General features: G+C 46.8%; 1 protein-coding gene across 1 annotated transcript in view; it reads right to left on the bottom strand.

Annotated features, from left to right (window-relative positions):
- The window catches only part of LOC138480807 (pre-mRNA 3'-end-processing factor FIP1-like), an 889,709-nt gene extending 872,847 nt beyond the window's left edge, over positions 1-16,862 (bottom strand). Inside the window, exon 1 of the mRNA XM_069612552.1 lies at positions 16,434-16,862. Coding sequence (XP_069468653.1) covers positions 16,434-16,530 — 97 coding nt within the window. The 5' untranslated portion in view covers positions 16,531-16,862. The remainder of the gene's footprint in view (positions 1-16,433) is intronic.
- Between the last annotated feature and the right edge of the window lie 913 nt (positions 16,863-17,775).

Here is a 17,775-nt window from a genome sequence, read left to right as displayed (position 1 = left end):
TTGAATATCATTGGACCACATAAATATGTAAATTAACCCCCAAAATGTGCCCTCCAATTAACTCATGTGGCGTGGTGTGAGGAGGCACTTTGGAATAAACCTTTGCTACTATGCAGCAGCTTTTACAAAGTCAGAAATATATATATGGATGTATAGAAGCCTCGCATTGTTCAGCTGAGGAAACTTCCTGTTTGAAAGTAAATACAGAGCCACATTGCATCACGCCACTTAGTGCTCCAGATAAGATTGGAAGTAAAATGATTTTTAGGGAGTAAAACTCTAAGTCCGATTCCCAATGAGCGTATTTTGTAAGCGGGTAAAAAATACGTTTTGATTGGGAAACGCTGGGACTGTTTTTGTAATAATTATTTATTTTAACCTCATTATGCATACACATAAAAAGAAACAAGTTTACTTCTTCCAATCACGCATGAACAATAACTGTTTCTTCCTGTGGTATTATGTGCACTGCTGGTCCAGACATTCATGGAGCTCAGAGAGTGAAAGCAAGGGCACAATGTCCTATGTGTACGTTTCCCTTTTTTCGTTGGGAGAATTTGTACACTCAATTTTTTATTTTTGAGAAGTATTTGCCTATTTTTAAAGAGTAGAAGGGGTCGATACCCACCTTATCTGTAGGGCCGACTCCACTGCTCCACTATACAGTTGACAATCTAACTAAAGGAAAGAAGGTGCAATATATTGTGCAACATCCCTAAATAGGTACATCTCCCTCACCTCCAGAGAGCGAGAGATGGCCTTACATAGAAGCGGCAATTTCAGTTATATGACTTGCTGTGTCGTAATGTAACGGGACCGTATATTTACTTTGACAGAATGCATGTTACACAGCTGAAGTGTCAGGCTTTCTATTCATTAATCGTTTTAGTTACTTTGTAAATGTTGCTGCTGAGAGGCAAAGGACCAGACGAACATTGTTCAAGAGTAGATTTTAGGGTTCTTTTGGGGGGCAGATTTACCTGTTTCCATGTGTCTGAAGCGGTTTTTCAAATTGTCTGTTTTAAATAAACATGATCCATGATACCAATCCATTAAGGGACATCCATGTTTATTTTAACCACGGTTAATGTCTATGGCTTCCAAATGCTTTAATTTTAACACTATGTGCTAGTGAACGTATTGATCTGATGAGTCTTTGTTGCATCTCCCAATGGTTTGATGTGATGTTTATTTAACAATACCTTTCCTTCATGGTCTTGTCCTGTGCCTGTGACAAAATAAGCAGCAAGAATTCCTGTACAAATAAAAATGAGTTTCTCTTTGTGCCAATCATGAAAACCTGATTGTGGCTAATAATTTTGTAACTCCTCCAATCTGCAACCCTTACCAGCCCTCTTTGACATGAGCTAAAGAAGAAAAATGCTCACATAGCACACACAGAGGCAATAGCCTATAGTCTTCTTTACTGGCATGCAATCTAAATGTATATACCCAAACACGTCCATTGCTTTAAAACAATTTCCCATCCTATACCAACATCTACATTTCTTTTTGAAAACGCGACTTTTTGGTACACAGAAGACATTGAACCAGACAAATGACATAGGGTGATTTTTTTTACGGTTTATTTAAAAATGTCAAGATATACACCACTCATAAAATATTATACAGCTGTAGACCCCATTTCTGGGGATGCAAGTATGTTGAGGAGTTGCAAATTCTAGAAAGTAGATATTGTACTGCTTTATTGCGATTTACCAGCATACTATGCCACTTGAGGTTGAGCCAAGGATACCAAAAAATAGGTATAAAAAATGTAAAACACCTCCTCTTTGGCTAACTGTCTCGGCAAAAGGTAGCGCAAAATTCACCCAAACCTTTAGCCTTTACCTCTATGCAAGTGAACTCCGCCACAAAAATAGAGAGGTTGAAATATAAATATAGGAGCACTGAATCTCACAAAATCAACTTGTTTTTGTCCCTGGATTCTAATGCCAAGACGGGCATGTTTATACTGGGGGCCCCGTTTATAAAAAATATTTCAAGCCGAAGTGTACTGCGGCAGTCCAAGGGAAACGAAAAAGGAAAGTCCTGGAAGCCTGAAAGAATGTGACCTGCTCTTAATAAACTGAGAGAGATGTCCCAGGTCAGTTCACTTAGAGTGATGGACGTTCCACGGCCATTTGGATTACTTTTTTGGTAACAATGCTTCCGTGAACCGGATTCGAGACTCAAGGGTTATCCTAGAAGCTCATAGTGATCATGCAAACCTTTCATTGAGTAATGTTATATGGTTGTTGACGTGCAGTTGGAAATTAAATGGGGGTCTAGTTAGGAATCATGCAGGCTATTGCATTTATTAATTTGTGGAGAATCTCCACAAAGTGGCGTCAGGGACATCTAGCGCCCTACAGTACGACTTGGGGAGATTAGCTAATCTGTCCCCTGATGAGTTTGAAAACTCGATAAAAGTGTTGGCTTTGACATCGCCATTCGTAATGCCAAGCGTACATTAAGAAGGTCGATTAGATATTTTAAGCACTCTAAGATAGATATGCCTGACACACTAACCTCGATACAGCGAGAGAAAAAAAGATATAGAAATTGGTTTAAGCGTTGGGGGCCGACTATCAAGAATGCCCAATGGGAGCAAACGTTGGGTGCCCAGAAGTCCCGCAACTCACGTAGTATTTGGCAAATTCTCTCGCAAGTTAACAACAAAGGGCACGAAAACATAAATCCCATAGGAGGGGAATCATGGGAGGAGTATTTAAAATTAGGCAATGACAAAGCAACCACGCTTGCATGGGTGGACTCGGACACCGATCGCGTGTGGTCAATACAACTCTTCCATGAATTATTGGTTAAAACCATTGCTAAACTAAAAAGCTCACAGGCTCACCGCTCAAATGGCCTGTCTAACTTGGTTCTGAAGACCGCCCCTGATTCTTGGGCAGCGCCCAGTTTGGTTTTGTTCAAGAAAATTGGGGTTATGCACAAGAAACCAATCTCTTGGCAGCAGTCAGTAATGGTCCCTACCTACAAAAAGGGGGATAGGAACATCCCGGAAAATTACAGGCTGCTTTCAATGTTTACAGGCAAACTTTATGGTTCATTGTTGTTGAGCGATCTTCAGAGATGGGCGGACTCAGCAGGGTGCTCTACCAATACCAAACAGGTTTTCGGCCCGGGTCTGCAACAGTGCATAACATTAGGCTACTAGACACACTGCTTAAAAGAGCGGCTTGTAAGGAAATACCATCTTTATATGTCACATTTGTAGACTTTAAAGCAGCTTTTGACCAGGTAGATCGCAATAGACTATGGGCTAATTTGTGGCTACTTAGGTGCCCGGAATGGCTTGTGTACGCCATTAGGCTTTTTCATAACACCAACCTTGCAAGAGTGCGTTTAGATAATGAGGGAAGCATGTCTGAATCGATAAAAATAAATAGATGGGTAAAGCAAAGATGTTTGCTAGCACCCCTATTGTACAATCTATATAACACCGACCTGCCAGCTCGTTAAAATGTTCCAATTGTCCCCCAACATGGGGAGGAAAAAAAATAGGGTATATGATATACACTGATGGTTTGATCCTGTTTGACCATATGATAAGTGGGATGAAATCAATGGTAAATGAAACTTGCGACTATAGGCAGGAAAACTCCCTTACGGTAAACCTTTCTAAGACCAAATGTATGTTAATTTCGAGGGGGAAAAAAGTCTCTTAAATTGTACTGAACACCAAACTGGGGATGATCGATTATGTAAAAAGCTATGTATACTTTTTTTTTAAAATAATTTTATTAATTTTCAAAACAATCGACTTGCAGTACATGGAACAATACTCTGAGTTTCACACAGGGCACTGAATGTCAATTGCGTCCCCATTCCCTCCCCCCTTACAAGCTTACTCCACCGAACGCTCTGCAACTGCTTCATGCGAAAGGGATTCCTTATCTATGTTTTTAACTGAGTCCTGGTCACTTGACCAGTCCTGGACTGGCCCATGCAGTGTAGGCACAAATGGTTTCCAGGCCGTCAGGGTTCCCACTTCCTCCTCCCCTCCAGTATTACCAGCATCTTGCCACACCGCTGTTTCAGCTTCAGTCCATTTCTGGAGGTCTTTCCACCAGACCTCTATCCTTGGTCTGTGGCATGCCTTCCACCCCATGGCAATCCTATTCTTTGCAAGTATAAATACGCCAGATCCTTCAGTTTGCTTACATGGTTTAATTTGCGTGATCTTGGGAACCCTCCCATCATACATGCCCATGCCGAATATTTAGCCTGACCCCTTTCCAGTCTAATCTCTGGGATACTTCTTCCCAGAATTTATCAATCTCTGGGCACGCCCACAACATGTGCGTCATCCCAGCATTTTCTTCGCCACATTTAGGACACGTTTGCCTGTCCACGTTTTTGAATTTGGCTATCCTTTGGGGAGTCATATATGCCCTATGCCCTATGTGTTATGTATATCTGTATCTGCTGTAACCTTGCATTCCGCGACACTTTCTTGCGATATCCTTGGGCCCGTTCCCACATCCCGTCACTCATAGGGGCACTCACATCTTCTTCCCAGTCCTGTTTTAGTTGCATCACTTCCTTCCCCACTTTGGACATCAATAGCTCATATATTCTAGATATTTCGTGCCCTCCTTCTGCTATGTCATATATTGTTTCTATGGTGGCGTCCGGTAGCTCCTCTAGTAATTTTTCTGACCATGTCTCTTTGAACCGCTTCCTCATTCTGGTATATGTGATGTATTGCCCGTTATGCAACCCGGTTTCCCCCACCAGCATCCCAAACTCCTTGATCCCCCCGCTTCTTGTATTACATCTACCGTTGCTATCCCCACTGGCTCCCAGTGCTTCCTAATCATCTTCATTAACTGTCCATCTGCCCCCGTTCGTGCAACTAGTGGCGCTTGCGGGGAGCACGGGGTTGTGTTTTCCATGACCTGGCAGGCCCTACGCCACACCTTCCATCCCAATGTCAGCATCTCTGGGTGTTCTCTCATCTCCTCTTTGGGCAGCCATATCACCTCTTTCAGGAATCCAGTCTCAATCTGGATTCTGCGGTTGGGTCTTCTGATAGCCATTTAGCCACATATTGTAGCTGGCTAGCTAGATAGTATATCTCATAGTTTGGCAATTTGATGCCCCCTCTTTCATGCGTGTTTTGTAGCTTCCAGAGGGCTATCCTGTTCCTCGTCCCGTGCCAGAGGAAGTCCATGCAAATGCTATGTAGTTTGACAAAAAAAATAAAAAATAAAAAAAATAAAATCGCCTTGGTATCAAATCTGGTATATTCCCAAAGTAGTCTAATAATCTCGGTAGGACCACCATTTTCAGCATCGCCCACTTCCCCATCATTGCCAGGGGGAGTTTCCCCCCAGAACCTCATGCTGTTTTCTACGCCCCTTACTACCCTCTCCGTATTGTGTTGATGTTCTGCCTCCACCGTATAGTAAATGTCTATCCACAGGTATCTAAACTTGTTTGTCTCCCATGGTATTTGTAGGATTGGTAACTGATCTCATGGGATCCCCACATACCTGCCAGTGGAAATATATGACTTTTTTGGGTTCACCGCTATAACAGATAGCGACGCAAATCACTCCACCACCTCCAGGATATACTGGAGGTTCTCTTCGGGGCATCGTAAATAGAGCAGCAGGTCATCGGCATACAATGAGATTAGGTGCGGCTCCCCTTTGATGTTCATTCCCATTATGTCGTATTGCTGCCTCAAATATATCGCCAACGGTTCCAGCGCCAAAACATATAACATAGGGGACCACGGACACCCTTGCCTAGTGCCCCTGCTGAGTTGCCACCTCTCCGATATTATCGCTCCCGTCTTAACTCTGGCCAACGGTGCACTATATAGTAATTTGACCCACCTAAGGTAACCTGGACCTATCCCGTAGTTGGTCAGAGCGGCCATCAGCCAAGGCCATTTAACCTAGTCGAATGCTTTTATTGCATCTAGTGATACTATCGCTATCTCACCCGGATCCCCTTTGGTATGTTCTATGACTCGATGCAGCCGCCTAAGGTTTTCAGATATGCTCCCGTGAGGGACATATCCAGTCTGATCTGGGTGTAGAAGTTTATCAATTACCCCTTTCATTCTATTTGCCAGCAGTACCGCCGTGAGTATTTTACTGTCTTGGTTGAGCATCGACAGCGGCCTATATGAGCCACAATCTTTGCTCGACTTGTTGGGTTTGGGGAGAGGAACAATGATCGCCTCTCTTAGGGATTCTGGCAATCTTCCTATGTCATATGATTCGTTCAACATATCCAAGAGTGGGGGAAGAATCTCCTCACTATACGCTTTATAAAATTAACTAGGGAGTCCGTCGGCCCCGGGGGTCTTACTAGTGGGCAGCTGCCGTACCACCGCTTCTAGTTCCTCTAGAGTTACAGGGGCATCCAATGTATCTCGCTCCTCTGTACTAATTTTCGGCACGTTTATGTCTTCTAATACCTCCTGTATTTTCCTACGGTCACTTCGTTCTACATGCTCATATAATTGTTGGTAATATCTCAGGAACTCCCAGTTCATGCCCTCTTGGGTGTCCTCTGTGTGCCCATCTTCCACCTCTATCTCTCAAATCGTGGTCCTGGGGGTGTCGCTTAGTATTCTCCCCGGTTTGTCCCCTCCCGCATGCTGTCTTTTTACATATTTTTTATAGTTAAGGTTGCATAGCCTCTCCCAGTACCCCATGCATCTCTGTTGCAATTTAAGTAAGTTTTCCGCATCTTCTTTGGTGCCCCCCTCTCTACCTAGGCCCCCTTCTAGCGCCACCTCAGTTTCTTGCAGTTCTTTTAAGATCCCTCCTTGTAGTCCTTTGGATTTGGCTAGCAATATCCCTCTTACTAACTTAAAGGCTTCCCAGAGCGTACCGGTAGACTCAAGACTCCCAGTATCAGTTTCAAAATAGTTTGATTTCTTCTCTCAAATCCTCCCTAAATGTCATATCTTTCAGTGCCTCGGCTCTGAGTCGCCATGTTGGAGTCGGTATTGCCACCTCAGGATCAATGGCGAGTGGTCTGACAAAACCCTCGCTTTATATTCGGTCTGTGTAATTTCCACCAAAAGCTCCTGTGTGGCGAACATATAATCAAGCCTAGTGTGCAGATTTTGCGGGGCAGAGTAGTGAGAGTACTGTCTATCCTGTGGGTGGTGCTCTCTCCATATATCGGCCAGCACGAAATCTGTCAGGATTGACTGCAGCGCCCTAGCGGCTGGAGCGGGTTGGTCTATTTTTATGTCCGATTTGTCAATTTTCGGGTTCAACGTGCAGTTGAAATCCCCTCCCTAAATCATCAGCTCCCTCCCCTCCCCCAGGTACATACTCATTTTACTGTATAGTGTCTTGAAATATGCCGCTGTGTCCTGGTTCGGGGCGTACGTATTTATGATACATATCTCTTTATTTTCCACCAGCCCCTTTTATTGCCACCATCCTCCCATCTGCATCTGCTGTGGACTGCAGTACCTGGAATGGTACATGCGGTGCCGCCCAGGTGATCAACCCCCCCTAGCATAGGCAGGGTATGTAGCTCCCACCATGGACCCCCTCCATTTATTCCAAACCACCTCTAGTTTGTCCTTCGTGAGGTGGGTCTCCTGTATCAGGGCTATATCTATCTTCTGTCTTCCAAGTACATCAAAACCTTGTTTCTTTTTAAATAGCTATTGAGCCCCCTGACATTCCAGGTGATTACCTTAAGGTCCCCCATAGCCTCTTCACGTCCCATCCCTCCCTTTGTCCATCTCAGAGGGCTGCTCGGAGGCCATCGCTCGTGTATGTAAGCCTGCTCCCCATCCTACCCCAACATTTCCCAATGCCCCTTACCCCTGCTTCCGTCCCTCCCCCCACCCTTCCCTACCCCAACACAACACTCAACACACCCTACTCCGTTCCCCTCCCAACTGTTACCCAGCTCCATCCCTGGATCTCAGGCTCCCTCACATCTAGCCCCTTTCTTGGCACTGCCTGTACTTGGGACTCAGTGGGGAGATGCTGCCCTATCGGCGCACCTGCTACTTCTACTAATGGGGATAAAGCGCATGTTTCCTGTGGCTCCGATAGATCTATAAGTCGTAGCGCTGTGCATCACATACCCAGGTTATTTGCACTATATTCCAGTCCTCAATGTTCTCTTAGCAAGCGTATATGGCAGGTGGTCTCTACCCTACTAGCATCCAACTCTAACAACCCCTGCCCTTTTACCCCTATGCAATGTCACTCCCTCCTCTTTAGCCCCCATGTCGTCAGATCACTTAGCCTCTCCGTCTCGGTCCTGGTCCCCCTCCGACTCTGGGCATCCGTGCGTGTCCAGTCAACTTGTCGCATCCTCCGGGGTCTCAAAAAAGTGGGCTCTGCCCTAGTGCAAAAATTTTAGCTTCACCGGGTATAGGAGCATATACTTCATCCCAGCAGTGCGTAATCTCCTCTTGACGGCCACATAGCTGTATCGTTGCATATGCACCAGCATAGTGTAATCCGGGTAGGCCGTGATCCTTGCTGACGCTCAGGTTATTGTACCACCTTTCCAGAAGAATTCCAGGATCTTTTCTCGATCCCTATAGTTCAAAATGTTTGCTATTCTAGCTCTGGCCGGTGCTCCTGGTTGAGGCCTCCTCGTTTGGGCTCGATGCGCCCGCTCAACCGCGAATCCTTGGGAGATTTTGCCAGCTCCCCTTTCCTGGACTAACATATTCGACATAGTCTGTGGGGTCCGCACCTTCTTCCCCTTCCGGTAGGCCCACCACATGTATGTTGTGCGTCTCGCACGTCCTTTCGCTTCTTCTACCCGGTTTTCCAAATTGGCCACTTGTTTCAATACGTGGACCTCTCTCTTGCATTAGTTGCACTTAGTGCCTCATTTGACTTCACAGCACTCTCCAAGCTACTTGTTTAGTCCGCCAGCACCCTTACACCTTGCCGGAATATGTTAACATCTATCCCCACCGTGTCCATCTTCTTTTCTAGCGCTTCTTTGAGCTCGTCCATTGCCATACCTCACGAAGATTTCAATTCCGTGATTGCTTCAAATATGCGTTGGTCATCCCTCGGGGCATTCTCAGTCTCTTGCACCTTAGTTCCAGGCTGTGCTGGCGAGGTTGTGGGCTGCTGCGCTGTAGTGGATATATCCATGGTAGGCTGCTTCACTTTTCCTTTGCTTCCCTTTTGGGCCATTTTGTGGGCTCCCTCTTGTGCCTTAGCAGACCGCGTCTTCCTATGTCACGCATGTCGGCGCCCTATATGCCAGTCAATGTTGTCGGGAAGATGGTCTTAATGACTCTTAACCAGTGAAATTCGCCCGGGTAATCAAAGGCATTGGGACATCTCCTTTGGCCCGTGATTGGGCTGTTGGTACACCTCAGTGTGGTCTGATTAATAGGTATTGCCTCAGTCAAGCCGCGCCTGGTGTTGCACGTACACCGTTCCTGCTAGGTGCCCTGCATTGCACTTTTCATAATTGCGTTGCCCAGTCAGGGCGCTCTGTGGTACAGCTCTTCTGTACTGTTAATTTGGGTATACTCAAATGGTCATCTGCTCACATATTAAAATGGTCTGCCTGGCTGTTTTGTTTAAGTCGATCCGGTGCGCTGCCAGGGTGCAATGTCAATGTTCATTTATCATTTTTATATTCCCAGCTTGAGTCCCCATCACTTTCCTTTGTTTAGGAGGCCCCCCCTCCTTTGTTGTGTGCACCTCCCAGCTCTGTGTCTGCCTCGGAGTGCGGGGGTCTTTGTCTTCGTGACCCGCCTATCCCGGTCCTCGTGTCTAGTCTTCAGGACCCGTTTCGTGTTTTGCCGGGCCTTGCTCTTGTTGTTGCTCGAGCGTCCACTGGCAACAATGTATCCCTTCTGGTGTCTCGTAGCAGCTGGCGGCGGCTGCTGTGTAGAGAGGCTGTTTATCGGTAAACCCCGCTCATGTGCATGTCGGCTCTCATTTGCCGTGTGCAACCTTATCCCAGCGGTGTTCGGGCTGCGGGGTCCAACCATATGTGATGTTCATCCGCACCCCGGGCGCCCCGCACGCTCCCGCCTGCAGTGTTCTTGCCGTACGTGTTTACAGTACCAAGGTCAATGCATGGGCGCCGCGTTGTGCAAACCCCATCCAGCACTGCTCGCGCTCAATATATTCCTCTTTCAAGTCGCATGGCTGAAAGTTCCTCGCCGGGTCCTTTGTTCTGTTTCGCCATTTTGGATTGCCACGTATCTCAGGCCGCCACAATTATCACAATATCCACATCTTTGTACTGATACATCCGATGGGCTTTAGATTTCGTCTAGTAACGCTGAGGACTTTCATGTGCCTTTTCCTACATTTGCAGCTGTTGTAGGCACCTGCGTGTGCGCTTAATCTGCGGATCATTTCAGGATCAATGGAGCTCCTCCGGGAACCGGGTCTCCTCACATGGCCTGATAGCCACGCCCCCCAATAGCTATGTATACTTGGGTCTCGAAGTGAGTAATATAAATTACAAAGAAATTTCTGCTGAGACTAAAACAAGGAAAGTGGGCCAGCTAACACTCCTGCTGCGGAAATGTGTTACAAATACCGCAGGATATACGACTATGGGTGTTCTGACTTTTTACAATGTTATCGTCCTATGATACTTTATGGGCTATAACCTATAACGATGAGAGCTTAGTTGGCTGGATCACCTGGAGGGCATGTTCTGGCGCAGGGTTTTCAATTTACCTCCCTCATGACCTGTGGAATACCTGTGGTTAGAATTAGGCATTGTATCACTAAGTGCTCAGCTTCTTAAAAGGAGAGGGGCCTTTTGTTTAAAATATAAAATGTCACTGGTTTGTCCACTACTGAATAAACTGGGTGCAGGTGGTGGATTTGAAGGAATAACTAGAGGTAACCATTTTGAATCCTTAAATATTGCCCTCTTTGATAAAACTGGTAGAGTGCCCCGGCGAGAGTTTTGGTTTAAGTTTGATTGTGTATAAGCGTCCTTTAGGAAGGCTGACTCTTGCGACTGGACCAAGAACTATACCCACCTGTCGACCCCTAGTAATTATGGCCCAGTAGCCCAGGTATCTTGCTGTTATTTGAAACTGGAGCCCTACCTCCTTTTAAGTCCTGGTCGCACAGTGTTGCCTTTTATGTTGTGCTTGAGAACCAATCTACTCCCACTATTAACAACAAAAGGCTCCCAATTGGGCATTAGGAAAGAAATTAGACTCTGTCGGATCTGCAAGTCAAACGTACATTTGGAGACCACTAAACACGTACTGACGGAATGTAGAGCCCTTGGGCCAATTTATATGTGTATCCTGGGCAGTAGATTGCACAGATATGAATCAATTAAATGTGACTTGTTCTGGACCTTCCGCCTAAATACTGACTCTACTCAAATGCACATCACACTTTATACAGTCTGGCAAGTAGTGGAAAAGTGTCTTATTGCAGATTAATTTGGAGTTTTGATAATTGGTAATGCATCTATTTACACCTTCGGAAAGATTTATAGTTTTATATGTATTAATGATTAATTGGATGAAATGTTAATGTGCTTTATCATCTTTGTATTTTTATTCCATTTTATGATATCACACACTTGATTGTGTGAATTTGCTTGCATTGTTAAGATTTTTTAAAGTTCTAATCGAACTATAAACAAATAAATAAAAACTAATATTGCCAGGACATGAAGTCACTATTAAAATCAGCTTTAGAATATGTTAAAAACTAGAGAAGATTCTGAAATGTCAACAGCAACAATGATATCCATGCAGCAATTCCACTAGTCTGATCCTTTTTACTAGCAAGTCAGATGGAAAAGTATACTCCTAATTTAGCTACGCGTTATCTCATCTCGAAGAAAGCTACAAAAGTGCAAATTTAGGATGGGCAAGAAAGCTTGTTCTTGCTTTTCAACGATGAAGTTGGTGAAAAGCTATTTATGTGAATACTCATTGAAACCACTGATTGAATTTTACAGATTAAAGGTCTCTGCAATGGGGGGGCGCTGTTGCGCGATCGCCAAAATGGTGGCCTTTGTGTAAGCTACGTCGAAGAGGCGAAGTTCCTCACGAAACTGAGGCACTAAGATTTGTTTGGCGCAAGAACTGTTGAAAAGCTGTATGATGGGTGAGGGCATACATAGCCCGGAACGCTGAAAATGACGGCTCTGGCTGCAATGCGGAGCTGAAGACCGCAGCAGGCCTAGACACTGTGGGCCGAAGGAGGCATGGCTGTCGCTGCGGCGGAGGTCCCACCTGACAGAGAGGAGGAAAGAAGCTGGTGGACGAGTCGGCGGCCAAAGACTGGACTCCCAAGCGAAGAGCACAGACAATTGGAAGAGGGAAGCAACTGGCTCACTCTGTAGGCTGCCCCTGGACCCCAGTGAGCTGTGGCGAGCCCTGCCGTTTGAGGAGCCCCCCCTGCTGTGGGGCATGTACCGATCGAGCAGAGAGACGGCCCGACCAAAGGCTTCTGGAGCTACAACACGCTGCTCATGTGCGGTGCATAGACTAACTCGATGCAACCTCTGTCGGAGGTCTGCTGGAATTGAGGGCTGACTGGTGAGCAGAGGAGTCACCCTTGCAAAGCGACTGGAGATATGGTCTCAATCCAGAGCTGCAGCCGAGGAAACCAATGGAGCGTCTATTGCACCACAGCAAAGCTACGCCAGCCGGCGCCAATGATCAAGCTAAGTGGCAGCCCTAATTGGCTGTTTGTGCATCTCCCGGCCCCCCTTCTTTCTTTACTTAATATTTGTTCTGCATCCTCCATACAACTGAGCCCTGGCTTGGGACCTGCGGGCGAGCAAACTGCAGGACTAAGTGTGCCGTTGGCCCTGGGTCACACTTCGGGGCAGCGGAGGGTGCGGATTGAGTAAGCTGCCTGGGCTCAGGTTGCCAAATGAGTGTCCAGGACAGAATAGACCATTGATGGGTGGTGTCACTAGAGTACCGCAATGCAGCTGTCCCATTGCCCAGTCAATAAGCCCCCCCGCCCAGCCCCAGACTGGCCAGAATACACTTTCTGCCTGTACTGAAGTTTAATAGCTACCAGGCTGCAAGCCAGGTGTGAGATCCAGGAGGTGCTGCGCAGCTCATCGGATTTGTCCTCACTCTGCCCCTCCCCACTCTTTGCTGCTGCTGGGTCCTTGCCAGGGAGTCAAAGAACGTGAGCGGCGCGCGCTGTGGGCCCCAGGACATTTGAACTTTACCGCGGGTGCAGGCCGAAGGGGCAATTTTTGAAGAAACTGTTGCACAGGCTCCCAAGGCATGACTGGCTGATGCCTGGTGACGGCACTGGGAAACTGGTGTGCTGCTCCCTCATCGCCTGGTTGGTGTCTACCCCAGCTGAGCACGCTGAAATGTGCTGCTCGCAAGGCCTGGTTCTCATCAAGCTGCGGGTAAGGTTTGTGGACTAGAGGTGCAGCACTATGCCTAAGGGGGCTTGTCCCAAGAAAAGTGACACCATGGATAAGTATGCGAAACCCACCCCAAAGCATTTGGAAATACCGAACGAAGGGACGAGTGACCAGGTGCAGGCGGAAGGAACAGGCCATCACCGCCTGTCGACCTCCACAGTGTTATGGCAATTATGCAACAAGGATTTGCATCTATTAACGACAAGCTGGATGGTATCACTGTTAATGTTACCACAATCCGAGCACAGCTGGAAAAAGCTACACAGCGAATTACCGAAACCGAGACACAAATTAGCATGGCGAAAGACACTAACAGCGCTACAGGGGACGGTTACGACACTGGCTAAGGATTTGGGCAGCATCAAGACGAAATGCAAGGACTTGGAGGCGAGATCGAGGCAGAAAAATGTCTGCATTATGCGTGTACCGGAGGATGCCCCGAAGGGTCATGGAGGTAGCGGTCGACGAGCTGCTGAAGGAACTACTGGGGATCCCAGCTGGTCCCAGATGTTTGTAGTGGAACGAGCACATAGGGCGCTAATGACGAAGCCAAGGCTGGGGGCATAACCTGGACCAATTATTGTGTGCCTCATGAACTACAGAGACAGAGATTTAGCTCTGAAGGAGAAAAGCAGGGTTCCAGCGTGGATCGCGTTCCCACCTCCCCCCACCCCCCGACTATACATTGGCGGTACAACAAGAGAGATGCACGTTTGTTGCTGTTAAAAAATTACTCAGGGAAAGGGGAATACCCTATGCTATGCTCTACCCGGTCTGACTGCACCAACAACAAGACCTACTTCTTTACATTCCCTGAAGACGCACAACGTTTGTAGAAGCCAATATCCCGCTGCCGGCGGGGCGGGCCCCCAGAGGGGGGAAAATAACATATGAAAATATTTGTGTAGTTTATCAGTGACTATGCAATATGGATGCGTTAATGGTAACAATTGTGTTGACTCTTTATAGTATGCGTCAAGGTAACATTTAGGCGCGGATCTCCCCTCACCATGGTAGCAGTTGCTCCCTATGCGAGTGCATACATGTTGGGGAGGGACATGCATAGTCAAAGGTTTGAGGCACGAGGAGGGGTTTGGGGGTGTTGGGTTGAAATTGTTAAAAGAAACTGGACAGGGTACGCAAAAAATACTATGGCCAGGAAATGAGGAGTGGAGCAGGGCATACCAGGGCTGATGGCGGGGAACGATCCAGCTGATGTAAACCTTGTAAATAGGAATATTCAAGGATATCCAAGATTTGGAGAGATTATCCCTATATAGGGATAAAGAAATGTATTATATCCCAGTAGAACATAGAATGTATCTCAATAAATTCCCTTCTCAGGTAAATCGTGAATGGTATTTGAGGTTTCGCCTAAACTGTCTCCCTACGTTACAGGTCACTGGACCGAAATTGGGTGCTCCTAGAGAATTGCAAAAGTGTAGGATGTGTGTTATGGCTCCTCTGTAATCACTTTTTAATCTTGTACTGAATGCCAATGTTTAAGCCTCAGGATCTTGAGGTTGGTTCCCTTCATACATTCTACAGTGCAGGTGCTTACGGACAACCTGTGGGAGAGATTAATGTCAACATCCCACTTGGCGCGTATTCTGGCACTGGTAACATTTCTACAACAGATCTTTTTAGAGTTAAGTAAAGTCATGGCTCTAGGTGAACAGGATTTAGGTAGGGGATGGGATTTTTAATGGTTAGTATTGTGGGATGTACGCCTATATTGTCTTAAACCAAAATTGTAGTTTTATTTGAGGATAGGCTATTTATAACGCGCTTAACACTCAGAGGTTTCCAAGCGCGGACCAGGGGATCGAACCTGTGTTGCTCCGTGTCGTCTTGCTTCCAAGGCAAGCATGATGCCCCTGAACTATCCTCTGGAGACTTAATAATAAGAATATTATTACATTTTTGTTTTGATATGATTGTGCTTGAAATGGGATAACGTTGTCCTCTTCTGGATTTATTTTTGTTGATTATTAATCGATGTGCATAATTTGTCTTAGGTACCATGTGTACTAAAAACGTAATAAAAGAAGAAAAAAAGAAAATACTCCTCATTTTAAAAGTTTATGATTTAACATGATACAGACAGGCCCTACTTTACCTAACGCGTAATACAGATCCTGCTGTAAATTGCACAGTCTACACATTTTCAAGAGTCACACAAAGAGTAAGAGATGGGAGATTAAAAGAAAAAAAGATTATCTTGTAGTTTTATATGTTTGTATGTACTGCATTTTAAATTGGATAAGAAACTGGCATTTTTTAGTAGATCTGTTTACGACCTATTTTTCTATGCACTTTTATGGAAAATGTAAAGCTATTTTGCTGACTGGAGGTAACTTTTCACACCCTATCTACATGCAACTGAGAAATCCTAGCCCTAATTCAAAGTAAACGTTGTGCGATAACCTAAAGCAATAGTAGACTACTACTACTACCAAAATGTCAACACTACTCAAGATATTTATAGTTTGAAAACTCGGGTTCAAACACCCAACGTAGCCACTGGCCTGTGGATGATAAAGCGAAACTGGGTGATGGAGATCACTCTGCAAAATTAATGCATTTTATCCCGTAACCGTGTACACCTTTATTGCTAAATCTTGCCTTGAAATATCCCTTAAAAGAACTGCGTGACCTTTGCCTTAGCGTTTCTGCAAAGTGTACTTCCTTCTACTTCGAAAATACACCTAGCAAAACCGACAGTAAATGATGCAACAATGGTAACGTACAAAATGAGACGCCAAATGATGTTTTTGATGGTGTGCCATACTTACTAAGAACATTGTATACTACCTTGGTGGCGCCCTCCAATGGTGCCAGCACAGTTGGGTTTGATGCTCATGTGGTGGTAAAGTGTAGCCCAGTTAAGTCCACAATTCTTGGTGGCCCCACCCTCCATCCTTTTACCCCCACTACCCACAACCCCCATGCACACCGTACGTCGCCTAGGTTAGGCGTTCTAGTGTCTTGACGGCATACACGGTCAATGCCCCTCTGCCATGTAGTTCAGCACCTACCCCCATAGAGCCAGTGTTCCTCCTCGTCCTCCCCCGCCGCCATAGGGGCAGCTTCTTCGGGGCGGGCTTCTCCGGGGGGCTCCAGCTCTGTGGCCATGCTGGCCTGTCTGTTGGCGTCGGGGTAGATGGGGGGGGGGGATTGGTAATGGGACGTGGATTTCCCGCGGAACGTGTTTACCCCGGCGGGCGCGCTGGACGGGGCCGGGTGGGCATCTCACAGCAGCAACGCTTGGTCCCTGGAGGACCAAGGAGCAGCCATGCCAGCCTACCCTTTATACCCGGAAGCGGCGCAGGGCCCGTCGGCGCATGAACGGCAAGTGTGGGCTTTGCCCCCTAGTACAGTCCGGCTCACGGGCCTCGGGAAGGGGCTGCTTCAGCCTGCACCGGCGCCATGTCTCTGCCTCAGCTTCCCCGGCCCCGGTAGGAAAACAACACTGGGGCGCGCGCTGCCGGGTCCTAGCGCCTGCGCCCGCATCCCAGGCATCAGCTCCCAGCGCGCGGGGGGCCATGGCAACAACAACCCGCCGTCACCCGAGGCCTGGGAGCGCCAGCACAACAGGCCGTGGCGGGGACCCTGGGGGTGTGCGCGCGCGGCGTCGCCAGGCCAGGCAGCGTCCGCAGGGAGCATGCCAGCTGCCATACCCAACTGCATCTCTGGAGCTTGCAGACTACACCTCACAGCACGCGCTAGAATGCAATACAACAACAACAAAAACAGGCTCATTTTACTACTCAATTGACCTTTTACGTCTTGAAGTAGAGGCGTTAAAAACGTTGGTGCAAATAGCACATCCCAACTTCACATTGCTGTTGAATGATCTAGAATTTCACATAAGAAAGTTTGTTATTTTTTGTTAGAAAAGCAAACAAAAAACATATTTGACACTCCGACATCTGTTGACAGGATTGGGCTGGCCTATAGGGAACTCTGGAGATTTACCGGTAGGCCTTTGCACCCTGGACCCCTTTTGTGTGGTAACCTATTTTGTTGACATCTACGGTGTTCGGTTACTGGGATTTATACCGGGGACCGCTGCCATTTGCTTTACTACCGGCCACTCTGATGTCACTGAAAGGGAAGCGATGGCTGAGGGCGTGGAGGGAACGCAAGACAGTTTTGCTGTTGCATTAATGCATACAGACCAGAAGAAACAGGAGCTCTGCGTGCGGGTCGGTTTCTAGGTGCTGAAAGCATAGAGGTTTTAGTGGCTGGACCAGAGGCTCGAGCGGCCATGGTGCTAGCTAGCATGTACTGTGCGGGGTTGTGCTCAATTCGTTGTAGAGGTGTATTATTCGGGTGTTTGATATCTGTTGTGGGGGATGTTCAGTTGCCATGAGCTTT

This window comes from Ambystoma mexicanum, chromosome 5p, assembly GCF_040938575.1.
Source record: "Ambystoma mexicanum isolate Mex_15411 chromosome 5p, UKY_AmexF1_1, whole genome shotgun sequence".
NCBI classification, from domain to species: Eukaryota; Metazoa; Chordata; class Amphibia; order Caudata; family Ambystomatidae; genus Ambystoma; species Ambystoma mexicanum.
Note: the sequence above shows the minus strand (reverse complement) of the source record. Positions and strands in the feature narration are given on the sequence as shown.